Below are 27,524 nucleotides of genomic sequence, written 5' to 3' on the forward strand. Positions count from 1 at the left end.
TAATATTGGTATGTGTGTGTATATATTAATCTGTTGTATAAAACGAGAGGAGAAAAGCATGCGCACATTTTGATAAAATAAATACTCCGTAAAAAATAAAAAGAAAAGGCGTGCGCACATTAGCTTTTTACTGAAAACAAATGGTAAGGAAGGCACAATGCACAACATAAATGTGATTAATAATATCGGATAAAAATAGGAAGTGGGTGTGTCGAAGCCCACTGCGCGAGTTAGATAGACAGTGGTCTCCAAGGGAATCTCCATTCTATTTGCTCCCACAATAATAATACTTCTTGTGTTTTTCATACTGCGACCAAAAAGACGAGAGAGAGAGACCTCTCAGAGCGAGTGTATCCATGATGCACTTGTCCTTCCCCTTTCAATTTTAAATGCTAGCCACCATGTGTGTGTAAATCCAAATATACATCCATGTTACATTTATGTTAAGAAGTCCCTACATGACCCTTGTGTCAATGGTATAAATTTTTCCTCTCAAACGAGAGGTGAGGAGTTCAAATTTTGTAGTTGATAATTTATCGTTTGATCATTTTTAAGTATTATATGTATATTAAACATTATTTTATGACACAATGTATTTTAAAATTGGTTTTAAACTCTTAAAATTTTTAAAGTTAAACTTACTTTACTTTAGAATAGTATCGAGATGAGTGATCTCTTTAGATTTGGAGTGGTACGGAGATTAGGTGATCTTCTGGGATATTTATACAATATTGTGTCTAGGTAAGTTAAGCCTGATTACTCTAGACTAGTAACAAGATGGGAGATCTCTTGAAAACTCTGTACAATATACTCTAAACTAGTAACAAGATGGGAGTTCTCTTAAGAACTATTCACAATATTGTGTATGAATAGGATGAGGACTATTACAGTACCTGTTAATACTTTTTTTTTTTTTAACATCGTGCACACCTGTTATAAAAACTCTACCAATTAAATCACCAGCTGATGTTCATATATAAATACTTACCAAATAGAAAATTTCATTTTAATTAAACAAATCTCCAAATATGAACTTACGTCGAATAATAGTAATTATATGATCCAATGTACATAGTGTGTGTATATATATATTTAATAATTATACGATCCAATATACATAGTGTGTGTGTATATATATATATATATATAATATTGGCATAGGTTTAATAATTAATGGAAATAATACTTAGGTCCAGTGAGTATGTAAATCATCTTAACTGATGTGAATTAACAAAAAATAGACACAAATTTTTTTATTACCAAATTAAAAATGATATATATACCCATCATCTCTAATTTGTTAAGTGTGATGTGTATTTTCGTTGCTTACCACCACAAAAAATAATTATTTTGATCATTAAAATTATCTTAAGTGGACAAAAAGTACAAACAAGAATTGCAAGATGACTAGATAAGCATGAAAGGTCATAAATGTGAAACGAGCATTACCAATGGTCTGTCTTTCCTGCAAAATCAAGCAAAACACAAGGGCATAAACGTAAAGAACCTTATACCATATTCCCCCAGTCAGCAAACACTCACAGAAAGTGAATCAGTGTGTTGCAGAAAAGAGTAAAAGGTATTTAATTTTCACAACCTCCAAGCTTACCGACCACCACCCATTTCTCTTCACTGGTTGTGTTCTCAAACCCTAGAAATATAAAACACAAATACCCAAGTGGAGTAATTGGGTTCATCCAACAAACCCTAGAGAGAGAAAGTAGCAATACACAAAGCACAGTCCCAGAATCTCAGCTCAAACCCGGATCGACTATGGCGGCTTTTTCCCCTTCCAGGTACTTGACAGCCCTTTCTTTACTCTTTCTCTACTTCAAAACCCTGTCCGCATACCCAAATTCGTCCTTTTCTTTCAAGAATTTCGATAAAGATTCGAACTTTGAGTCCCAACTCGCTCTATACGGTGATGCCAAGATCGATAATGGTGGTTCGTCCGTACAACTCACTGGGTCGTCGAGTTCAAGCGCCGGGCGACTCATTTACAAGAAACCCATCAAGCTGGGGGAAGGAAACCCAAAGAGAATGGTGTCTTTTTCGAGTTATTTCTCGTTTTCGATTTCGCCGGAAAATGGTGATGGTTTAGCTTTTGTGATGTTTCCAATTGGGTTTCCTTTGAATGTATTCGATGGTAGCTCATTTGGGTTGTTGGTTGAGAGGAAAATAAGGGTTTTTACTGTTGAATTTGATACATCGAGGGACGATAAGTATGGTGATTTGAATAGCAATCATGTTGGGATTGATATCGGTAGTCTTGTATCAGTGAAAGTGGCCAATGTGTCTTCTATCAATTTGGTACTCAACAGTGGTGAGAAATTGCAAGCTTGGATTGATTATGAGGTGGGTTCGAAGCGATTAGAGGTGAGGTTGAGTAAATTAGGTGAGATTAGGCCAGAGAAACCACTGCTTTGGTGTCCATTCGATTTGTCACAAATCTGGAGAGAAGAGGAGGTGATTGTGGGGTTAAGCTCATCAAATGCAAATTCTTCACAAAAATGTATTGTGCTTTCGTGGAGCTTCAAGCTAAGGCAAGTTCCCTCTTGGATGCATTCTCAACCATTGGATCCCAAGGCTTTTTCCGAGAACACGAAAGCTCTGAGAGTTCCTAAGAGGAGTGATTGTGTTCAGCGAGTTCTTGGTGCCCTGATTTTCGGCACTGGGTGCGGAGCATTGGGGGCATTTCTAGTATTGTTGGCGTGGACCACATTTGGGAATAGGCGTCCGGTGGTGCCGGAGGAGTTTGTTATGCACCCTGTGGAATGTGATTACAAGAAGTTCAAAGTAGTAGTGGATAAACCCATGGAAGATGGTAAGAAGTAGGTGTTTGACTTTGGTTTAGTTGAATGTTTTGTGTTGTAAATTCATCTTCTTTCTCCCCTTCTTGAATGTTGTTGTTTTATTTTGTTGCTGTAATTTGATGATCAATCATCAAAATGTAGTTTTACTAAATATTGTCCAATGTTCTGATCATTAAGATGCAGCATCAAATTGGAAAAATGGAGTATCAGCACTCTTATTGTTTAGACATTTACTGCAAGGCCATTCCTTTTTATTTTAGTAGGTAATTTTGTTTGGGTGAGTTGATTATTAGAGTTCGCATATAATAACATGGTTAACCCTAATACGATGCTGTTTAATGTCTCAAATTCTTTTCTGTTATGTTTTGTAGTCCCATGTCCTTGCACAATACCTCTTTTTGATTTTTTATACTAACAAAGCATGAATGAAGTTATACAGTCAATATTGATGTTGCCCTTTCTCTCCCTGTTCCAGTAATGATTTATTTTATTTCTACATTCTGTTCTTCTAGTGTTTGGGGTAAGTTGTGTATGTTTATCACAGCTTGTACCAGTTTAAGCAATTTTAAGAATTTTTAATATTTGCAACATTTTTTGTTATTCTGATGTTTGATCGTTGAATAAGAAGCAAGGATTCATTTCTTGATTGAGTTAAATACCACCATCCAGTTCTAGATGATCTATGCTAGACAAGTGACTACTTACTTAATACTCAAACTAGATTCTGCAGAAACTCATGCTGTCATACATAACCATTTGCTTGGCTGTAAAAAATGTGGGTGGAAGCAGGATAAAGGGGCTATATTGTTGGAAAATTTCCTTATTAATTTTTTTGAAAGTTAGACTATGGATGACAATTGCATCTTACCTCGTTTTGGGACAGGTTTAGTTGTATTATAATTGAAATAAGAATTTGGAAGAAAATATAAAATGATGCCACTAAAATCCTGCTGGACATGGTTATCTATATTTTATGATATAATTTTTAATTTTTGATTTTTTTTTATTAATTTCCTTGCTATCATTTTAGACTTTTAATTAGAAAGTTAAAAATTTATGTTTGGTATGATGAAAAAGAAAAGAAAGGATAAGGGAAAAGAAAGGAAAGAGAATGGTGATGTGTTTGGTTGATTAATTGGAGAAAGAAAAGAAAGTGAACTATTTTAATAAAATTCATGTTTAGTTTTGATTTTGCCTGTTATAAAATATAAGCACAAATTTGATATTAAAAAGTTTCATTAAAATGAGAACCTCACCTTTTATTGCCTTACAAATTTTTATTTTTATTTTAATAATGACTGTATTTGAGTGCCCATTGCCTAATTTGTCAAAAAAATAAAAGTTTGAAAAAGTTGCATTACCCCCTTATGTTCAAATTCCACCTTCTCAAATATAAAGTCTAAAATGCCTTTCCATTTTTTTGATAAGAAATATAATAAAAAATACCAAAAAGTTGGACTTACCTAGACTAACTAGAAATGGCATAGTTTTGAATTATTCCTTCAACCCAAACAAAAATCACGAGGAACCAAACCAAAAACTCTGTTTGGGGGTTAATAGAACGAAACCATACTCCTTGTCTCTGTTCATCAAGCTTCCTCTCTCTACAGAGACCCACACTATCGATTAAAATCAATAAAATCAAAGCCTAGGCCGAACTGATACCTACTTTGCCCCTTCCTTCATGAAAACATCTAAAATCGACATAACATGGACAATGACGAGAGAATGTTGGTGGGTTTTGAACGTTCGATCCATAGTTTACACCAGAATCGATACTAAGTTGCAATTAAAGCTGCAATTGAAACTCTAGGCCATCGTCAATTTCGTCGCACGGCCGTGGGGGATTTAGACAATTGTGATGAAATCCGGCGGTAATTGATTTAGACAGAGAGAGAGAGAGAGAGGAGTAAGAGGTGGTGCTGGAGGCTATTCATGTAGTGTATTATGATAGATTAGGACTAAGTACGGCAAAATTAACATTGTCATTGGTTCTCCTCTTTGGACATTCATTAGATCTTAGTTTTCAAGCAATGGACATTCATTAGATCTTAGTTTTCAAGCAATAACCATGGTGGATTAAACGTCATATCTATGAATTGCTGATAACGAATTTCCTTCTACAAATTGTTTCACTCTTTTGAAGGTTTTCAGAAAACCTTCAAAAGCCCACGAGCTAAAATTAGTGATTTTTTCTTAATGTATCGTTTTCACAAAAAAAAAAAAAAAAAAAAAACACTATTGATCTGTCAAAGTTTAGGCCATACTTAGGTGACAAATGAGCCACAAGGGTGCCAGGGGCTTAAAACCAACAAATGCAGGCCTTAAATGTCATTTCACCCCAAATCAAGAATAATTTATATTCAATTTATTTAGTTAATTGATTATTGGATTTTATGTTTCAATCCATATTTTAATTATTTTCTGAACGGATCAAAATTGCACCGTTTATAGCAATTTTGGAAGACCATTTAGTTTATTTGGGTTGAAATAATTTCCATTAATAAAAACCTACTAGGGTTTAGAATATGGGAGGAGGTGACCTTACCCCGCAACACAACCCGAAACCAAATTCAGATCGTATTTGGGCATAAAATTCTTTAAGGAGGAAGATTAGAGTTTTTTTTATATGAAATTTCAAAATTGAATGTGTGAGAAAACGGGATGGAATAAAGATTTTATTGGGTGAGTAAAGCCGAAATCCTCATGGCAAGTTGGGATTTTTGAGCAGAGTTTGAAGAAGCTTGCTTGGACAATTTGGCATCGGCCACATTGGACAAAAGTTTCTTGGTTAGTGATTATAGTGAGTCTTTTTTACTAATATAGCTTTTTGATCAGATCGAGGGACAATGTTAAAAACACACAAAAGGTAGAGAGATCACATGACCAGCACATACTCTATAATGTATTTTTATATATATACCAAAGACCTTTTTTGCACACTTTACATAGTACGAGTGAAATTTGAATATCTTGCAACTTTGGAAAACTAGCAGAGCCCAATAACAAAACCAACCCATCAAATTTTAATTTCTTTCCAAATCCTTCCATTCCCTTTTTCCCAAGATTTTATTCAAACAAAAAAAATATATCTCTATTTCCTTTCTTTCCATTTTTTTTCAACCAAATTGAGGTAGTGTTTGGTTCAGATTCTAGGTTTGACACCACAATGGGATGACATATTTTCAAGGGAATGTAAATTCTTGTTATGGGTAGAATGTTTACTCATGGACTCTTCTAACATCTAATGCACCAATATTCCAAGAACAATAATAATAAAAGTATCCAAAATGGTAAATTCAAGAGCTAGAGTAACTTTGCCCAGAAGACATTATCATTATACATCGGCCAAATTATTGCAATGGAAGGGCGAGAGGACAGAACAAGAATTGACATTTACAATCACTCTTATCAAAAAATGATTTAGCACAATTCCACTAATGCAAACTAAGGTTTGTAGAAGACATCCCGATGCGGTTGGTGAAAAAGGCAACACCAAAACAAATAAAAAAACAAAACAAATAAAAGGGGGGAAAAAGCTTATGCATTTATCTTATGCACCATCTAGATAAGAAAAAATGGCAAATGTCTATCAAGATTGTGTAAACAGGAGGCAATTGTTGGGATATGCATCTGACTTGCGCGCGCGCGCGCACACAAAAAAAAAAAAAAAAAAAAAAGGATAAAATGGGAAGAGAGTAAGGAGAACTAGAAGAAATTACAAGAGGAACCCAAAACATGAAATTGGGAGAACAATTCTAACAAAAATATATATATATTTGCAGTAGGAAACTTTTGGATCTCAGTAATTTACAATCATTATCTTCAATCCCTTGTAGGGAGTTACAGATAGATAACGCAGTTTTTTTTACTAACATCATTGATCAAACCCAAGCACAACAGAAACTATTATGATTGTCCAAGAAGATTTCAACTAATCACAACAGTCCAAGATTTTTTGAACCAATTACATATTTCAAAAGCATGAACAAATTATGATTCTAAATAAAATTATTGTTCTAAATAATCAGATTGAACATACATAATAAAAAAATTAAGAGTGGTAGCCGCTAGCACTCCTCTTTTAAGGAAAGAATGGAGAGGGAAAGAGAGTCTCATCCCCACGAGAGGAAGGCAAGATAACAAGTATATTAGATTTCACACAATGATGAATATGTGTGAAATTAACAACAATAAAGTTAAACTTAAGGCAAAAAAAAGTAAATACCTGAAAAAAAAAACAAAAAAACAAAAAAAAAACAAAAACAAAGAGCATCTCAGACAAAATATTCCCCGTAATTTTCTTCACTGGCCATCAAAGTGCAAGGATAACAAAGAAAGAAAATCATCATTGATGCTCATTAAAACCCTTAGACCTCATTAAGCAAAAAATCAGTAAAAAAAAGGGAAAAAATATCTATATGTGATTGCATCCATACTGAAGGATCCTAATCGGATTATAGAAGAATGATGACAATTCACAACCTAAGAGCTGAAACACTTGTGTCGAGTGAACATATATATAGTCAAAACAATCATATTGTACGTAAAATTTGTCTTATGATAAGAAAACCTTTACATAGTTTCACAAAGGGGCATAAAGGATTAACTGCAAGGATATAAAAAAATAAATAAAAAATACCAACAAAAAACTCAAGCATATGCGGGGAGTAACTGAATCTCAGAATTGTATGACTATCTTCAATCCTTTTGAGGAAATTACAGATAGATAACGCAGTTTTTTCAAAACATCATGGATCCAATACCCGAAAAGAACAAGAGGAACAGTAAGCAAGCTAAAGAATTTTTTTTATAAAAATAATAGTAAACAAAAAGGGTTCCAAAATAATTAAAAAAGCATAATTTTTTCCCTCTCAAGTTTCTCCACTAGAAATCAGATCACATGGATAACAAAGGAAGCTAGGATGAATAAGAAAAAGGGTTCCAAATTTTACAAGATATAGGGTTCAGTCTCGGTACCCAAAAACCATATTTTCTATGACCAATATATTTCCTTTCATATGTAGTATATAATAGGACTATAACAATCACATAACTAAAGCAATTAAAAAATAACATCTTATACGCTAAGTTGTAAAGAAAAAAAGATTAGCAGATATAAAATAGGACTATAAAAATCACAAAACAATGGTATATGAAAGCATATACACAGAGGACGAATGAAATAATCATATAATTAACTAGTGTTAGAAGTAAAAACCGAGTCTACAACGAATCACAATAATGACCGATCTGATTTGAGAACTTAAACCCTAGAATTGAGACGACGACGGTAGGCGGCGCTACTACAAGAGTTGAATGAAAGGATGGAGAAAACCGAGCTTATAAATAAAAAACGGTGATGAAGACCGAGGCCCATATGGGCCTAGACAAAAACAAACACTCCCCATTAGCCCAAATAATAAAACTTAATCCAACCCACAAAGTCGTTTTTGTTTGGATTTCGAAATCGTCCCCATCAACTAGGGGTGCAACTTGGGCGGGCTAGCCCAGCCCAACCCGAGTTCAGCCCATAAATTTTAAAATTTGGACATATAAATTCACAATTCGGGTTTAAGTCGGGTTGGATTTTTTCAAAACCCAACCTTATTCGGTTTGGGTTATTCGGTTTGGGTTGGGTTCGGGTGCCCGAACCCAACCCGAGAACCCAAATTAAACCTTTCATAAAAAAAAAAAAATTTTAAACAAAAAAAAAATCCACGATAAACACATATAACAAACCCTAACTTTCTCTCTCCTCATCCTTCGCTAACACTCTCTCTCATCATCCTTCTCTTCTCTTCGCTAACTCTCTCTCTCATCATCCTCTCTCTTCTTTCTGTTTCTCTCTCTGCGGCCATTCATGGGCGAAGCTTGCGAGTTGAGAGGGGGCGAAGCTTGCGAGTTGAGAGGGGCTTAATTTTTTTTTTTTTTCTCCTTTCTTTCTTTCTCTCTCTTCTTTTTCTTTCTCTTTCTCTCTCTGCCGCCGTCCATGGGCGAAGCTTGAGAGTTGAGAGACAGCGGCTGAAGCTTGCGAACGGCGAACCCGAACTGGAACAGCGGGCGATGGAAACTGAAAGATATGGGTTTTGATTTTTTGAACAATCTGAAATGATATGCCGATTTGGGTTTTGATATAGGTAATAGGTTTTGAACTTTTGATTATTGCAACAGATAGATAAACTGAAATATATAGGTTTTGAAATTCTGATTCTTGTAGATTTAGTACTTTGCAGTTGCAGAGAGAGAGAGAGAAGGCAAGTTCGGAGTTGAGAACGTGAAGAGAGATGGAGGCGGCGATTGGTAAGGCTGAAACGATTTGCCCTAAATATATATATATATATATATATTAATAATAATATAACAAAAAATATATAATATACATATATATATAATATATATAAATTTCCCCAAAAAAAATAATAAAAAAAAAAAAAAATCATAACCCGTCAACCTGACCCAACCCAACCCGCCCGAAAAAATTCAGTTCGGGTTATGACTACAACCCATGTTGGGTGTAATTCGGGTTAGCCCAACCCGATTCGGGTTGAGGTTGGGTTGGGCCAACCCAACTTGCAGCCCTACCATCAACCCGTTACACAACCCATACTGAGCCCGATACATCAACCACAACCCGACCCAAGAGTTCAAAACAAAATTCTAGATATAACGGGGACATATGGATATGGATAAACCCTAACATTTAGCCATGGCAACATTTCAGCTGTTACTTCAGTCACCTCTTCCTCATCCCCACCTTCAACACTCTCTCTCTTCATCCCCAAACTCACAAACCCAATTCAAAATTACAACCAACTGGTTCATTCCCACACCCAAATTTCACAAAACAAAGCCACCAAAATCATCCATCCATGGCGACATTAACAACTCTCCAGAAGAAGTTGATGATCCCCCAAAACCCACTCGCCGAGGTCGCAAAAAGAGCACCGTCCCATCATCATCTTCAACAGAAACAACGACAAAGCGAAAACGTTCACCCAAAACACAGATTCAGAATAGCTCAATTGAAGCCACCAACCCAAAAGAAACCCTAAAAGATTTAGCAAATTTGATAGCTGACGAAGAGGACTATGATGATGGGATTGATTTTCCGTACGAAGACCCGCCATTGATATGCTGCTTCGGAGCTGTACAAAAGGAGTTTGTGCCCACTGTGCGTGTGTCCGAAGAGCAAATGCATCCTGACATGTACTCTCATTGGAAGATGCTGCAGTGGAACCCGCCGGAGTTCGTGAGAGCGCCCGGTGGGCCCCCTTCGAACGTCGCGATATCACATGTGAGGCTTGGTGGCCGGGCGGCGTTTATGGGGAAGGTTGGGAATGATCAGTTTGGGGAAGAGTTGGTTTTGATGATGAATAAAGAGAGAGTGCAGACTCGGGCAGTGAAGTTTGATAAGAATGTGAAGACGAGTTGTGCTTATATGAAGATCAAGTTTGATGAGGGCAAGATGAGGGTGGAGATGGCTAAAGAATCAGCTGAAGATTCTTTACTTAGTTCTGAATTGAACCTTGCTGTGCTTAAAGAGGTAATGCACAATTCATTACTCAATGATATATATAACTTGTGGCTAATATACTTGTAGGCTTGTAGCAGTTTTTAATCCAAATGTTCTTGATATGTACATTAATTGTTGATTGAGCATTGCGACTGTAGAAGTTATGACCTACCCAAATTCATACTGAGGGGTTCAAAATCATTCTTTATGGTTAGTTTCGATGAAGAAATTTCCAATTATTCATTTGCAAGCCGTTTTTATAGAAAGATGGTGCTCAAAAGACTAACCCTGTTGTGCCTTGATTCTGAAAATTTTAGCTTTAGGCATATGGAGATTCTCATTGCATCAAGTTGTAAGAGAAGCAAAACATATTTACTCATGATCAAATTTATACATGAACTGGTCTTGCAAATGATTTCTTAATTTATTCAGCAACGAAGATTTGTTTGTTTAAGATGGTGAAAGTAGATGGTGTGCTTGCAAAAGAATGAAAATTTTGAGATATAAATCAGGTGAGTTAAGATTGTTAATTAAATGTGTAGTTTTTCATTGAGGGGTTCAAATCATTCTTTATGGGTAGTTTCTATGAAGAAATTTCCAATTATTCATTTGCAAACCGTTTCTATAGAAAGATAGTGCTCAAAAGACTACCCTGTTGTGCCTTGATTCTGAAAATTTAAGCTTTAGGCATATGGAGATTCTCATTGTATCAGTTGTAAGAGAAACAATTCATATTTACTCATGATCAAATTTATGCTAGTACTATTCTTGCAAATGATTTCTTAGTTTATTCAGCAATGAACATTTGTTTTTTTAAGATGGTGAAAGTAGATGGTGTGCTTGCAAAAGAATGAAAATTTTGAGATATAAATCAGGTGATTTAAGTTTGTTAATTAAATGTGTAGTTTTTCTTTGTTTAACTTTTGCAGGCCAGAATGTTCCATTTCAATTCAGAAGTTCTAACATCTTCTTCTATGCAATCTACCCTTTTTAAAGCAATTGCATGGTCGAAAAAGTTTGGCGGCCTTATATTTTTTGATTTGAATCTGCCCTTGCCTTTATGGAAATCACGTGATGAGACATGGGAATCGATCAAGCCAGCCTGGGAACAAGCAGACATCATTGAGGTGACAAAGCAAGAGCTAGAATTTCTTCTAGATGAAGAGCATTACGAGAGGAGGAGGAATTATAGGCCTCAATACTATGCTCAGGATTATGAGCAGACCAAGCACCGGCGAGATTACTATCATTACACCCGTGAAGAAATCTCCCCATTGTGGCATGATAAGCTAAAGTTTTTATTCGTGACAGATGGGACGCTGCGGATTCATTACTACGCCCCTTCTTTTGATGGAGTGGCGGTGGGAACTGAAGATGTGCTCATAACTCCATTCACCTGTGATAGGACTGGCTCTGGGGATGCTGTTGTGGCAGGTATCATGAGAAAGCTGACCACTCAGCCTGATATGTATGATAATCAAGATACTTTGGAGAGGCAACTTCGTTTTGCAATTGCAGCTGGGATTATATCACAGTGGACAATAGGTGCAGTGAGAGGTTTTCCTACAGAGAGCGCCACCCAGAATCTGAAAGAACAGGTTTATGTGCCTTCAATGTGGTAGACCTTGGTATGCATGGCCAAGTCTTAGTACATGACATGGTAATCCTGTTCAGGAGCAGGTATGTTATATGTCCTCCCAATGTTTTTATAAGTGTCTTTGATGAAGGTGAGTAAGGGCTTATGGTTAGGGAAAGACACAAACTGTACACTGGCCTACCTTGTTAGTTTTAAACTTCAATTCATGTCACTTTTTGGTGTTGATTGATAAGATGTGCATTTTTAGGTGAATTGTATATTATTCTTCTTGAAATCGAGGCACAATTTATCTCTATCTTAACGAGTATATCTCAATGTACAGATCCCACAGATTGATTATTATTTTCTTGTTGCCAGGAGTTTGTGAAGCATCCAAAAGTTGGAAGGACTTTGCATGGAGCTAAAAATGATCCTTTTTTTTGGGTACCTTTAGATGTTTTTTTCTCCATGTGTATATTAGGTATGTTCTCTCTCAAATGACTTCACACACACCCACAATTGAGATTAGTCTACTCAACCTTTCTTGATGCTTATAACTTGTCTAACTATTTGCAGAAGTCCATCATGAAGCATGTCTAATGGTCTGCACTCAATGTTGGTTTATGATGGATTTCCCTGGCTTTTACATGCCATGTTGTTACATCTTTAATTTCTTGTCCATTATCACCACTGTGATTCTTATGGCTAATAATTTCTGTGGCCTAATTTTCGCCTCTTTATCATTTCATGGTTGTCATCCTTAAAGCATGGTGTTGTTTTCCTGTAAAAGTGGACTACCAAATGACAAGTACTTATATGAGGTCCTAATTAAATTGTAGTGTTAGAAGCCAGGGAAGAAAACAATCTGGGATTTTCTGAGAGACTTGTAGAAATCACAGTAGTCCTATCTATACTCTCACATTCAATGTATGTTTGTGTGTGTTTCAACAAAATCCTTTGTTGGTAGCTAAGGTTTCAGTAACTGGAGTATAGAAAAAGACTAATGAATTTATACTATGATTTCTCAATCAAATATTACACGCACAATTTCGCAATTGGATTCGAATAAAAAATAACCAATAAATCAATAAATGGTACTCCACATCTATCCGGGAGAAGGTCCCTATGCCATGTTCCTGACCTGTGTTGTATTAAAATCTATAATATGACCGCTTCTGCTTTCCCACATTGCTTTTATTAATCTATACAAGAAAAAATAAAAACAAAATGGAACTTGCACCTGTAACCTGAGACTTCTAATGATCTCCTCCTGAATGACCCAAAAAAAAAATCAATTCCTTCCAAAAACGAACCCATGTGGAAGGAAGGTGTACTTATATCCTCTACTTTACAGTGGGAAGCCGTATATTTAATGCAAATCACTATTTTTGTGAGGCAACCCCCCTTAGCCTCGTCGTCGGTCTCCGATCAATAAATGGCTGGCCACTGATTTGCTCCTGAGATCTATTACAAATACAACCAGGGAAAGGATTTGCATAGAAGTTCTCCTCCAGCCTTGGTGATTCTCCTGCCTGTCTAGGATATGGCGCTCCAAGCCTGTCCGAGTGTGAACTCTTGACCTCCGAAGAAAATTCTTCCCAAGTTATAACACCCTCATCCAACTGATCGATTAGTTTCACAAAATTTTGCCTGCAAAATGAAAACTTTGTCACCACCTAAACAATGAAGATAAATTATAAAAATTATAACCATAGCCTAGGATGATAACACACCTGTCAGGGTTTATAGTCTTTCGAAACCCTTCGAACTTCCTGTGCCCTTGCACTGCCTTTGCCATATTCCCATCATATGTGTAAACAAAGACATCGCTTTCGAGTGCCACAATATAGTCCAAGGCAGCAAGGCGATTCTGATAGTCCTTGAAGGGTTCCAACTCTTCTTTTGTTGCAAGAGTGGAGTGAGAGAGAACCTTTGGGTACTCCTTACGGAATGCTGCCATGCTGTTACTACCATATATTTCTCCTGCAACGATGTATATGGTCGTGGTGGAAGGATAACCCAAGGCCTTGAGGAATAGGGCTGCCTCCCTCGGTGACATGGGGCATCCCCCTTGGAGTCGTCGTTCTTTGCCGTCTATCTCTTTCTCCTTCCAATGCTTGACATTGTACCTCATGGTATGAAGCTCCTCTGACTCTTCAGCGGTGAGATTGTGGCTGCAGCCAGTGAAAGCAAGCATATCTTTCTCGTATCTGCAGTCAGTATCATTGAACTGAGTTACTGTTATTACTAACTGATAATTGACAACGACGAACGGATTCATGTTAGATGAATTGAGTACCTCAAATGTAAAGCAACAAATGGCTCGCCATCTTCCCAAAGTCTGTCAACCAGTTTCTTCCCAAGCTCCTCGATCTCCTTTGTGTATCGAAGAGCCTCGTAATTGGCACGGCATCTAAGCCTTTGGATAGAGGGTGCAAGTCCATTATTAGCAAGTCTTGAATCGGAATGGCTAAATTTGATCACCTTATGCCGTTGTAACAAATGACCCATCTCCTTTCTATAGTAACTTGACTGCAAATGAAATTATATAATAAGATAATGTTCCAATAATAGAGAAAAGAGAGGGAATATCTGAATAGATTTCAAATTGTTTGCAGACCTTAGACCAGGAAATGGGGGCCTTTACATGCGTCTTCACTCCCTCAAGGCTTGGCGGTAAAGATTCAACTATCTCGATATCATCTTTTAAAACTTCAATAAAATTCTTCCAATCAAAAATGTCCTTGAAATCACTGCAAATAAGTATCGGAAAATATTAGGAAATTGAAACCGTGATAAAGCTCTAATCAAAATCAAACCACCACGACAGGTTAGCAATACCTTGGATCTGTCCAGAATGAATCATGGTCTAGACAAGGAAGAACCAACGTGGCGTTCATAATCTTTGCAATAGCAACCATATCACAAATCTGAATTTGAAAACAAACATAGATTTTAGGTAAGGATTAAGAGTATATGAGATGGGGAAATGTAAAAATAACTAAAAAAAAAAAAATTCTAATTGAAGCTTACCCCAGTTCTCATTTGATTCAATCCGCCATTGGCATGAACTTGAATATAACCATTGGTTGCAGTCCCAGTCCCTACAAGAAGTTCGTATACATATATATGTGTGAGAAATTTAAACAAGGTGTTTGATCACAAAATGAGGAATGGGAAAGTGGAACATACTTATTCGATTCCTTGGCCTGGTAACGCATTGATAATAGTTATCACTGTTTGGTCTTGTCCAAATTTCCGCCGTCTATATAAATAAGTAACCAAATAAAAGAAATAAGCTCACAATAAACCACACAAGTTTTCTAAGGACTTGAAACCACCCTAAGAGAGCGAGTTGTATCCAAAATTTTCAAATTAAAATATTGACTAGTAAAGTACTTGAAAACAGTAAAAATTCATCAAAATAAGGGTAAAAGGGGAAAAAATAATAAATAAATAAAATTGGAAATTCAAATATAAAAATATAATAATAAAATTTATTGTGACAAGAAAAAATTATTCACAATACTAAATCGTAAGTGTCCATAAAATGTGCAAAGAAAAAGAGGATCAAAGACTACGACGTCCAACTAATCATTAGAAAGCCACCGAGCCCGGTCAAAAAACACGTATTCTCTATTTGTTAACACGTATTCTATTAGTTTCCAAATCCAGTACTTGTGGGGTCAGGGACAAAATCTAACGTTCCAAATTCTACAGAAGTAAACATCCATTTTTTTATAGAAAAAAAATCATTCCCAATAATTAGCACCAAGAAAGAAAAAGAAAAAAAAAAAAAAAAAAAAAGAGATTCCAATCAAATGAAATAAGTGTCATTATTACTTGGGGAAAAAAAATTCCCATAAAAAGCAAACGGTTAGCAGAAAAGAAATATACATCATAATTATAAAAAAGTAAAAAAAAAAAATAGTACTTTTTAATTAAAAAATTTCCAACCTCTGCCATCACCCAACCCAGGGAAAAAAAAAAAAAAAAACCTATATATTATAGAAGGACACAAAATGAAATAAATGAATGCGGTTGAAGATTACGGTTAGAAATGTTAAGGGAAAAAGGGTATGTACAAAATCCCAAATCCTGCCTAAAACCATAAAAATCATCTCTAGTGCCTCAAAAAAATTTAGTTTGTTTAAATTTTTAATAGCACCATTATCAATTTTTAATTATCTTCGTTCCATTTCTCCACAAAACTGCCATGAAAATAATTAATAACTTAGGAAGAAGAAAAAGTGCATAAGGCATCCACCAAATTCCCATTCCCCCACAAAATTGCCATGAAAATTTAAGGGAAATCTACATATTTATATCTTGGGTCATCCAAAAACTTCCATTTAATTATGCCTCACATAAATATAAATATAGTAATTCAAAAATTTCCCTCCTCTTACTTATTTTTCTCAGCAGCCAAACAGAGGGATAAGAAAAACAAACACGAAATGTATTCACTTACAACAAGATTCTCCAAAGACCTCTTTGGCTTTGGCATAACGGCTTCAGAGGAGACCTCGCCATCGGACACAACCCTCTGATCCTGCATACTCAACTGCCCATTCTCTGAACTCTTCTCTCCCTCCTCCACATTACTACCTGAGAACTTCACGAACACCGAGAACGCCACCATCATCACCAAAGCGCCAAAGATCAGACGGCGCGTATTCCTCCGCGGTTTTAGAGACCCCGCGATCGTACACACCGTCGGCAACAAATCATCCACCTTAAACAACCACGTTCCCGGAATCTCCGCCCCCTTTTTCCGCAGCAAAAGGTACCAGAGCAGCGAGTAGTGGTGGTGGTGGTGGTCGCCCACGTGTTCGCCGCCGTTCATTTCATCCTCGCCGTAAACTCCGTTTACCACAAATTCCGACGATTTCTCCTCGTCGGTGGTGAAATCCACCACTCGACGGCGGTGGGTGGTGGGTGCGGCCGGAAGTTGGCCGCCGTTGGCGGAGGAGTTAGCGGCGCCACCGGTTGACATCGCCGGAGGGCAACAATATAGAATTAATAATAATAACAACCAATTGATAAAATTTTGAAGGAGATAGTGAAGTATGGGACGACGGAGAGGAGGTGGTGATGGGACGACGGAGAGGAGAAATTAATTGTGACGGAATGGTGGGGATAAGAGGGTTTTGGGTGGCGGTGGCGGGGGTGGTGGTGGTGGTGGTGTTTTTGGTTTTGTGATTCTCTCTCTCCACTAGGAGTTTGATTTGTTTTCTCTCTCTAGAAGTTGTAGTTATAGTGTGATACGGATATTAGGGAACGAAATGGACGGCGAGAAGAGAGGTCATCCGCCGTTAGTGTGTGTGTTTGTGTCAACTTCTGGTTTTGGTGTTCTGTTTATATATAGTTACGTCTCTGTTTATAATATACTAATACTGTTTGGTTTATGTATAAATTATAAATATATATTTGTTTTTATCAATTATATATTTGTTTACATCAATACGATTATACTAATACTGTTTGTTCTCTGTATAAATGTACCATATTTGGTTACATCAATAAGGTTAACGAATTTTGTTTGGTCTCTATATAATTGTATCATATTTGTTTTGACAACAAAATAGCAAGTGTCAAGCAATATTTTGTTTTTCAGTTACAAAAAATAATATTAATTCAAACTAATTGTAACTGTGTTTTACAAAGGCAGTTAAATATATTGTTTAAATTTTCGAAAATTAATTATTCACTAGGTTAAATAATTATTGAAAAAAGTAAAGTGTGAATATAACATGAAAAAGCATTACTTCGAGTGATATGTCATTCGAAAAGGGATTGGATTTGAAGAAAAGGCATGCAAAACTTAAAATATATAATAGTGTTTTGAAATTCCCTTAAAATGGCAAATGATTTAAAAATTAAACACTGCAATTCATTCAACTATAATCCTATTTTAATATCTTAATTTTTTTGTATTCAAAATACAAAAATCTACAAAAAGTGAGATTTTAATTTATTTTATTAAAAGCCACGCTCAAAGATTTGATTCCAAATACCATATAAATAAATATATACACGCTAAAATGATCTTTTGTACATTAGTAAATAAGAAATTTATTCACACCAAATATAAATTTTTTATTCACTGATGTGAAAAATATTATTCTATATATATATTCCTCAAATATAACTACAAGTCCGTAAAATACAGTTGGCTAGGGAATCAAATTTATCTCTTGAGGCTACTCAAATCGGATGTTACGAAGTATAAATTAACAAGCTTGGGTATGACCACCACTATCTGTCTCTTGTACCTTTTATATATTATGTTACAACTCACAAAGTTTACAATTACATGATTTGGCAAGTGTGTTTGGATTGAAAGAGAAGGGAGTTGATATATATAGAAAAAGGAAAGGCAAGGTGGGGATTTGTTAGCCATTTGAGTAGTAGTAGTCTTTTTTATTACCTTTTGCGACAATTAAATTTCTGTAATATACTTTTACTTATTTAATATGATATTTTTTTCATCATAAATTAACTGCCATTTCTGTTTTTCATTCTTAAAGAATAATGATGACTTGAGTCGTCATCATCATTAAATGTCATAAATTACTTTATTTCGCACACTAAAAAATTAAATGAACTAGTTAATGTAGAAAACAAGTGAGTGTAATTAAATTTATGCCGGATTCACGTAATTTATTTATTTATTTATTATTTGAAAGGTACAAAGGCCAAGTTAAGGTGATAGTACAGAGACATAAGTCAAGTCAGATAAAGGCATATAAATCATGAAGCAAAAAAAAAAAAAAATGAAGAACAATCTCCAGATTTGTTGAAAAAGAGCCACCGTTCTGGAACAAAACCACCAAAGAAGAATAGTAGTAATTGGAGTGACTAAAGATCAGGCCATCATCAAGGCAACAATTCCAACGTTGCATTCACAAGGCACCTCCACACACCCAATTCCGTACAAGATCAAATCAAGTCGGGAAAAACAAAAATCGACCTATATCAGAAATTTGGCCGAAGGGGAAATAACAGATCCACCTTGTCGACGTGGAAACAAACTAAACAAGAGCAGATCTAGCCACACAAAAACAAAAAATGACGTGAAAATCACCCACAAGGCGAACTTATTAAAATACGTCAAGATTATTAACTTGTGAGAGGCCAACAATGGCACCTCCCCACTTCTATGGAAGGGAGCATGGAGCAAAATAGAATAGGGACGAGCGTTTTAGAGGGGTAGAGAGATAACAGAGGAAAAGTAAATAAAATGACTATTCTAACAACTTTAAATATTAGCTCGAGGTTCACGTAATTGACCAACTTAATATTTTCACTGTAAAAAAAATATTTAACTAACTTCTTTTATTTTTGTGTATTTATTAATGGGAATTTTATTTTCTTGACCTCATTGGCCAACGTAGTATTTGGTGAATTTTTATTTTTTTTAACTATTATTATTATTATTACTTTTTGTATGAGAGTGTGTGGAGAGAGGAAAGAGAAACTAGACTGGTCACAGCTCATGTCTAATTGGACTTCTTTTAAAAATATTAATTTTATTTATAAGAAGAGATCTCATTGGACTTTCCACTCGTTATTTTTGATTGTGACCACTTTATTTTGATTGGACGAAAATCGCCGGTGGCGAAGCTTCAAAAAAAGGTGTTGGTGTTAGGAAGAGCCACGCGTCACAGCTCTTCAATTATTACGTCTCGTACACGTCTCCGCGTCGGCACTTGACGTCGTCAAATACTTCGTAGAAACGTTAAAGTGCTGCTGCACTCTACATCATCCTCGTGTGAGGTCGCATCGTTTGATTTTTAATCATAGGTGGTCGAATAAACCTTTTTCAATTGTTATTATATAAAATAATTTTGTTTCTTATCTAAATCTAATGAAAGATATGTAAAAGAGATAAAAGAATGATTTAGATTTTATTTGATGATAACCATCTTACCTTATATAGTATTTTTATTAATTTGAAAATAAAAATCTTCTAGATTTTTTTTTTTTTTTTTTTTTTTTTTTTGAAAAATTAAGCGAATTGAATAGATAGAGAAAAAGATACAAGAAAGTGTAATTTATCCTTTATTTATTTATTTAAAATTTTCTAGATTTTATAGGATTTGATTGGTTCACTTTTCTTAAAATAGTCTACTGTTTTCAATATTTTTTGTTTGGGTTAATTGTGTGTAAGATTTTAAAATTTTTTTTTTTAGCAATGATATAAAAATACATTATTTACTAATCTTTTGTACTTTGTTCACTAAGTTCTTGTATAAAAAGTAAATATCAATTTTAAACAATATCCAAAAATAATTTATATAAACACAATACAGTTGGAAAATCTCTTTATAAGCAGGTCATACTATAAATTTGGTCATAAGTGAATTACTTCAGTAACAATAGTCCATGTATAAGTAATGGTTAGAATTTTAGTTACAGGTCGTTACTAATGTTTTTTATATTTTTTTTTTAAAAAAAAATACCAAATCAGACGTACACATATATAATAGATAATGTTAATCCGAGTGATTTGACAAACAATGAATAAAACGGAGCATACAATAGCATAGCACTGCCTAGTTGGTTTCATAAGATATAGAGGTGTACACGGACAATTGTAGAGAGCCCAAATATAAAAATTCAACGCGGAGAATCCTAAAAAGTGATGCCACCACGTTGAGAGAGGAGAGATGTGAACAGCATGAAGTTAATGTTTTTACATTTAACAGCATGAATTGTACTCCACATTTGATAGGGAATGGTTTCATTTGCTTTAATTAAAAAAAAGTGGAGTCAAAGGAATTTTTTAAAAATTAAAAATATTACAGTACATTTTTATCTTCCAATACGGACGAATTAGGCACATCCTAGGTATCACACTTCCAAAAATGTTGGTGCGAAACCACGAATTAGTTGAATTAAGAAAATGGAGCCCCACCATCACAGAATTTTAACACGACTTGAATGATCATGATTGTTGGAAAGCTCCTATCGTTGTCAATGGTTCACAGGAGACTTGCTGGGTGGAAAATGAAAAACTATAAACGCGCGTGCATCCATACAAACAAGTAAAATGTCACTTCGGATTACTTGTGAACTGTTATTATATTATATATATAATAATGCATTATATAAGTATTTTTAATTATTTGATGAATGGAAAATTGGAATTCTATGGCGTGAAGCCAAGGACTAAACAATAAATAAGTATATACTATCTTCGTTTTATAATAGTTATCAATTTAAAAAAATTTGACTCACTATCACCTTTTATTTTTGAATCATTTGATATTATTTTTAGTCATATTCTTTTAATATACTTATATACTACCTATATCCTATACTAGAGGTCTATTTGGATAATTTTAACTCAAAATTTTTAGAATCGACAACTAATATGGGACGAAGCGAGTATTTTGGTAGACTTTTATAGAGCCGCCTAATGAAACCTTTCCAAAGATTCATTTACCTCGAAACATGAATATAAATTAATGTTGGAAACGGGAGTATTAAAAACATAAACTTTGATGAGATTTGGAATGGATTCCGCTAATAATTTTTTGCGAATCTCTAGACGAGCGCATTTCTCTCCGCAAGGAGATGAACGTGGTATATTTACTTTCTCAAATTCGTTTCTGGGTGAATGAAAAATTAGCTCCAAAGTGTGGTATTTTGATAAGCCTAAATGGGTATGCAAAATGTGGGAAGTGTTTGTTCCATATGGAAAAAATGTTGAAAGCAATTGAAATTTAAATAAGCCAAATTTGGGCTTGGGCTTGGGCTTGGGCCTAATTGTAAAGTCCAATTTTTTTTTTTACTAAATGAAATCTTGGATTAGGACTTTAATTTTGGGTTAGGCTTATTTAAATGGGTAGTTGGTTTTTGAATTTAAATTAAAGTTTAGTTTTTTTTCCAAAGGGTTGCATCTATTTCTAAAGGGTTGCATCTGTTTCTAAAGAGTTGCAACTCAAAACCAACAGACATAACTATTCATGTGAACCATTACAACCGATTGGAATGGATGTGTCTATTGGTGAATAGACACCATGTGAACCATTGCAATCAATTAGAGTGGATGTGTCCAGTGTGAAGAGACACATATATATATGGTTGTATCCAATGATGAAGAGACACACCCACCCAAAAAAACACCTTGTTGCCTATAAATACCCCCTTTTGGATCACTTGCAAATCATTCATTTTTTTTTTTTTTTTATCTCCCTCTCTAGACTTGAATCCAACCCAAGTAGGTTCAAACCATAGGTTAAGTGATCCGAACCACTTAGACCCTAATCCAATTTCATCGAACCATATTAAGATTGGTATGAACTATTTGGTTCGGATTACACCTAATTCAGCATTTATATAGTATATAGATGCATTTTTGAGTCAAAAAGAGTATTACACGGAGAAGGTTCGCCGTATTCACAAGTTTGAAGTGCTGCTATTGGTGGATGTAGACCGTTGTATCCTGAGAGATAGGCGCCACTGAGTCCGTTAGCACCATAGCGGAGCGAATCTGTCTTAAGGATATAGTATCCAATACTAGCCTCAGTCTAGGTTATTTATTTTTTATTATTATTTTATTACTTTATTTTGCATATTTAATTAAATATAGAGTTGCATATTTAATTAATGATTTCTTAGCATATTGTCACGGGCTTAGAGTTTCAACACCACTCTAATTACCCCCGTGCAGCACCAAGACGTTATTTCTACTCTCACAAGTGCTTGGTCAGCATAACTCCCGTGCACACCTTAGCCAACACACTTCCCTCTTACGCTTACTAGTGTTGTAATGGCCCTCGCCCTCTCCTCACTTGGCTTGCACACTCACACACACTAAGGCACTTAAGTTGGCAAGGAAAGAACACTTCTGTTACTTCAAAGAATGCTTTGTACAAGGCTAGCACTCAAACTCTCTACAAGGCTCTCAAGACTCACTCTATGACTTGTTGGTTGCAAAATGAAGTTATACTCCTATTTATAGGCATCCCCATCCCTAATGATGGCTAGGATGCATTCTAACTAATGGTGGAGATTGATTCTCTAGAATCTTCTTCCACCTTCTACACACCTCCATACATATCTACAACATTCTAGAACCCTCCATACTATTCCACACAATTCTGGAGAATTCTAGAACCTTCCACACACTTCTAGAATATACTGCACATATCTAGAATCTTTCACACAACTCTAAACTACTCTGGAAGACTCTAGAAACTCCCACGCCATGCAGTCGCCTGCGTGGCGTAACTTCCATAGGCGGGGCGTGACAATATTGTTAAATATCTTATGACATATTAGTATAAGGTTTGTTATATCTTAAATGTCACATGAAGCATATATTTACCAACAATTAATTTATCTCATAAAATTTACTAGTACATGATTTTTACTTCTATCTTCATTTCATTGAACAGACACACATACTTGTATGTTTATCTTAGTTTTGGTGCTTTAAAAGTGCAATATATATTTTCAAAAGAAAAAAGATTGACATGTTACCAAATGGATATTTGAGTACACGTATAAATAGATTAAAAAAAGAAGAGGAGAAGAAAATTAGATTCATAAAATCATAAGTACACGAATGAGCTAGATTTGTATGTTACAACATAACTATATTTTTCTAAGGCGTGGTGTATATATACAATGTAAAATCACTCATTGATAGGGGTGGGGTAGAGTCGGTTAATGCTAGGGGTGCAACTTGAGTTGGGTAATCCGAATCCAACTCGTATTCAGTCCGATTTTTTACGGGTTTAGACAATCATTTTTACAATTAGAGTTAAGTTTGGGTTGAAAAAACTCAACTCAAATTTAATTAGGGTTGGGCTTGAGTTGAAGTGCTAGCAACCCGAGCTAACCTGGACCCGAATTTTAATATTATTTATATATATATATATATATATATATATATTTACTTTTAAATACATTATATATAATATTTAAACTATGAGTACACATATAAATAGATTTGAAAAAGAAAAGATAGATTCATAAAATCATAAGTGCACGAATGAGCTAGATTTGTATGTTACAACATAACTAGATTTTTCTAAGGCGTGGTGTATATATACAACGTAAAATCACCCATTGATAAGGGTGGGGTGGAGCCCGTTAATGCCCGGCATCTCGCTTTCTTTATTTTAATATATTTACTAAATTTATAATTTTTTTTATATATGTATATAAAAATTCATATAATGCTCCCTTAAAATTTTTATCTTCTATAATCATCTCTTAAGTTTTTATTTATTTTCTCTTTTACTCTTTAAATTCATTTAATTTCTTTAAAAACAATTAAAATTTTCTTTTTAAATCAAACTCTAAATATTTTTCCCTTTTAAAGTTCTCTAATTTTTCTTTTCTTTTTTTAATTTTTGTCAACTATTTATCTCTCTTATACTACATATTATTTTGCAATAATTTGTTCTTCTTTTGCCTTTTGATACGAAGAATTTATATATATTGTCATTTTTATTGAATTTTTTTTTTTTTTTTTACACTTTGCACCATTAAATATAATTTCTGACTCCTCTCTGCCCATTGATGATCTTTGTCAAGAGTAAAATGTAGCTGAGAACATTAATTTTATTGATTTTAGTAGTTTGATAGTTAATGTCACTATGTCATATATGGGCAGCCTTAAGTTAATTAATTAAAGCTTTGCCTTCTGAATAAGGTTTAGGTTTTAATTAATAGGCAAGTGAGCCCCCTAAAGTTGATTTTTTAGTAGCTTGGAAAGTCCCTCTTTTTTAAAAAAATAATAGTACTGTTTCTTTGGGAGGTTTCCAATTGGATTGTCCCTCGTTTTATTTTTGATTATTCCGATATTCATATTATATTTTGCACTTCAAGTTTCAACTAACATTAAATAATATTCGAAAATATATGCATTGTATGATTCACTTACAAATAATTTTATAATCAACAGGCAGATAATGCCACCACTCTCTTCACCACTGTTATAATGCAAAACTACTATAAATATAAATGAAATGATTTCTGCATGAATTATAATCTTATTTTTTTTAATTATTCATTTTATATTATTTTATTTCTTCTAATTGGCAATTTTACCAACGCAAATTTATATTTGTGCTTGATTTACATGAATTTTTTTTACATATAATAGCTGGACAACAGCATGTTAAGTTTTGAACATCTCTTTACAGATAAACGTGCTTTTTTATATATATATATATATATATATATATATCAAATATAAATTAAGCAATTTCATCTTGTATATATTTTGTTCAATTTCAGTATAAAACTATTTATCCAACCCCATTCAAGTCTTTCATTAAGCCAAGCTACTCAACTCAAGCCAACCCAAATACGAGTGAAAATTAATATTAAATTCCTCTTAAAATTCAGAGAAAGAATATGAGCATTAAAAACTCTATTCGATAATTTATTCGATGAGTATTACATCCAATTTATAGAATATGATTAGCTAAAATAGGTAATTAATTACCTACCAATTAGTCATAAATCAATAAGTAAATAATTCAATCCTACAGTTGTACTATAAGAGATAAAATCTCAACACTCCTTCTCAAGTTAGTGCATAGATGTCACACATACCTAACTTGTCTAAAATTTTTGAAAACACTTGATTTGAGACTGCTTTGGTGGGAATGTCGGCTAGTTAATCCTCAGATCGAATATTAGGCAACTATACAATTTTCCCATCCAACTTCTCATTAATAAAGAATCTATCTATTTCAACATGCTTCGTACGATCATGTTGAACTGGATTATGGGCAATATCACATGCTGCTTTATTGTCATAATATAGTTGAATATGTTGCCCAGGTAGATAACCCAAATCCCGCAATAGAAGTCTTAACCACAATATTTTACAAAGTACAAATGCCATACCTCTGAATTCAGCTTCTGCACTTGAGCGAGCAATTACATTTTGTTTTTTTGCTTCTCTAAGTAACAAGATTACCTCCTACAAAAGTAAAGTAACCAGAAGTAGATCGCATATCATCTATAGCTCCAGCCCAGTCAGCATCAGTATATGCAGCTATGTTTTGATAACCAGCATTTTTAGTGAACAAAATTCATTTTTTAGGAGCAGATTTCAAATACCTCAAAATGCGCATAACTGTATTCATATGTTGCTCTCCAGGATCATGCATAAACTGGCAAACAATGCTCAATGCATAAGCCAGATCCGGTCTCGTGTGTGCTAAGTACATTAATCTCTCTACAAGTCTTTGGTATCTTCCTTTATTAGCAGGTACTTGGTTGGACTCATCACATAACTTCAGTCCTTCTTCCACTGGTGTCTCAGCTGGTTGACATGCTGTCATGCCAGTCCTATGTAATAGATCTAAGGCATATTTTCTTTGAGATAGAAAAATTCTTTTATTAGATCGAAATACTTCGATCCCAAGAAAATATCTTAAAGGACCTAAATCTTCATTTCGAATTCTCTGGACAAGTACTTCTTGAGAGCTTTCATTTTTTTAGGATCATTTCCTGTAACCACCATGTCATTTACATATACAATGAGTACAGTGATCTTACCCTGTTGTTTCTTCAGAAATAACGTGTGGTCTGAATTGCTCTGACGGTAACCAAATGCTATCATAAACTTTGTTAATCTTCCAAATCATGCTCTTGGAGATTGTTTCAACTCATATAATGATTTATTTAATCTGCAGACCTTCCGACTATACTTTTCGGGTATCATGCATCCTGGTGGGAGATCCATGTAGACTTTTTCAGATAATTTACCATGTAGAAAGGCATTCTTCATATCGAATTGTTGCAATGGCCAATCTAAGTTCATAGCTAAAGATAACAAGACACAAACTGTGTTTATTTTGGCTACAGGTGCGAACGTCTCTGTGTAATCGATTCCATAGGTTTGGGTATAACCTTTTGCCGCAAATCTTGCTTTAAAGTGTTCAACTGTGCTATCTGCTTTATACTTCACAGTGTAAATCCATCGACATCTAACTGGTTTATTTCCTGGTGGATGATCAATAAGTTCCCAAGTTTCATTTTTCTGCAAGGATTTCATCTCCTCGTTCATAGTTGCTTACTACCTAGGGTTAGCTAAGGCTTCCTACACACTGTTAAGAATAGATACAGTAGATAATTGATTTACAAATGACAAATTTGATTCTGACAAATGATAGTTCGACACATAATTGCTCATGGGATACTTAACTTTACTAGAAAGTTCGGGTTCATATGTGGGTTTAGGAATACCTCTAATGTGACGCGGTGGTAATTGTTTTCTGAATGGCTCAGGCACTAAATCAGGAACATCCTCAGCACGCGATTGGTTTGATATATCAGTTACAAGGGACTCGAACTCGGAAGACGATGGGGTTGGCACCATACTATTCATTTCTGGGCGTTCATCACCACTTTGAACCAACCAATCAGGAATCAGGCGAATTAGATTACCATTTTCATTTCGGATATCCCACAAGTTTGAAATAACGACTTTTGGTATGACCAATCTGGTTGCAATGAGTGTATTTGTAGGTAAACTTGTCTGCTCAGGATGATTCAATATTTTTTTCACTCATTTTTTTATTTTATTTATTTATTTATTTATTTTTTTGAATTGGTTTATCACATAACCAGTTTTCAAATG

The 27,524-nt window shown here is 34.6% G+C and overlaps 3 protein-coding genes and 3 non-coding genes across 9 annotated transcripts; 2 read left to right on the top strand and 4 right to left on the bottom strand.

Moving 5' to 3' along the window:
• Positions 1-1,540: 1,540 nt before the first annotated feature.
• Positions 1,541-3,042, top strand: LOC132313231 (L-type lectin-domain containing receptor kinase VIII.2-like). Its single transcript, XM_059811918.1, has one exon. It carries the CDS (start codon positions 1,774-1,776, stop codon positions 2,833-2,835), a length of 1,062 nt encoding a protein of 353 aa, XP_059667901.1. The 5' UTR covers positions 1,541-1,773; the 3' UTR covers positions 2,836-3,042.
• Positions 3,043-6,607: 3,565 nt separating this feature from the next.
• LOC132315531 (small nucleolar RNA snoR27) lies at positions 6,608-6,703 on the bottom strand. The gene has a single exon (XR_009483714.1). It is a non-coding gene; the product is annotated as a small nucleolar RNA snoR27 (small nucleolar RNA).
• A 380-nt stretch (positions 6,704-7,083) lies between these two features.
• LOC132315529 (small nucleolar RNA snoR26) lies at positions 7,084-7,174 on the bottom strand. The gene has a single exon (XR_009483712.1). It is a non-coding gene; the product is annotated as a small nucleolar RNA snoR26 (small nucleolar RNA).
• A 312-nt stretch (positions 7,175-7,486) lies between these two features.
• LOC132315530 (small nucleolar RNA snoR27) lies at positions 7,487-7,577 on the bottom strand. The gene has a single exon (XR_009483713.1). It is a non-coding gene; the product is annotated as a small nucleolar RNA snoR27 (small nucleolar RNA).
• Positions 7,578-8,541: 964 nt separating this feature from the next.
• On the top strand, positions 8,542-12,670 carry LOC132313234 (fructokinase-like 1, chloroplastic). 4 transcript variants are annotated; one of them, XR_009483402.1, is made up of 5 exons: positions 8,542-8,953; positions 9,040-10,359; positions 11,259-12,009; positions 12,284-12,386; positions 12,482-12,670. XR_009483402.1 is itself a non-coding variant. In XM_059811920.1 (3 exons), exons 2-3 carry the CDS (start codon positions 9,523-9,525, stop codon positions 11,949-11,951), a joined length of 1,530 nt encoding a protein of 509 aa, XP_059667903.1. In that variant the 5' UTR covers positions 8,542-8,953; positions 9,050-9,522; the 3' UTR covers positions 11,952-12,221. The 4 variants fall into 4 exon arrangements, 1 of the variants encoding a protein (XP_059667903.1); XR_009483400.1 differs by having other exon boundaries at positions 9,050-10,359; XR_009483401.1 differs by having other exon boundaries at positions 8,542-10,359.
• Positions 12,671-12,893: 223 nt separating this feature from the next.
• On the bottom strand, positions 12,894-17,245 carry LOC132313232 (O-fucosyltransferase 28). The gene is made up of 8 exons (XM_059811919.1): positions 16,377-17,245; positions 15,098-15,170; positions 14,939-15,009; positions 14,747-14,835; positions 14,526-14,658; positions 14,205-14,437; positions 13,639-14,115; positions 12,894-13,555 (listed from the first exon to the last, which is right to left on the bottom strand). Exons 1-8 carry the CDS (start codon positions 16,899-16,901, stop codon positions 13,288-13,290), a joined length of 1,869 nt encoding a protein of 622 aa, XP_059667902.1. The 5' UTR covers positions 16,902-17,245; the 3' UTR covers positions 12,894-13,287.
• Positions 17,246-27,524: the final 10,279 nt, after the last annotated feature.

The sequence above is a fragment of the Cornus florida genome, unplaced genomic scaffold, assembly GCF_030987335.1.
Source record: "Cornus florida cultivar Cherokee Brave unplaced genomic scaffold, ASM3098733v1 CherokeeBrave_3.0.0_Hap2_Chr06, whole genome shotgun sequence".
Lineage (NCBI taxonomy): Eukaryota > Viridiplantae > Streptophyta > Magnoliopsida > Cornales > Cornaceae > Cornus > Cornus florida.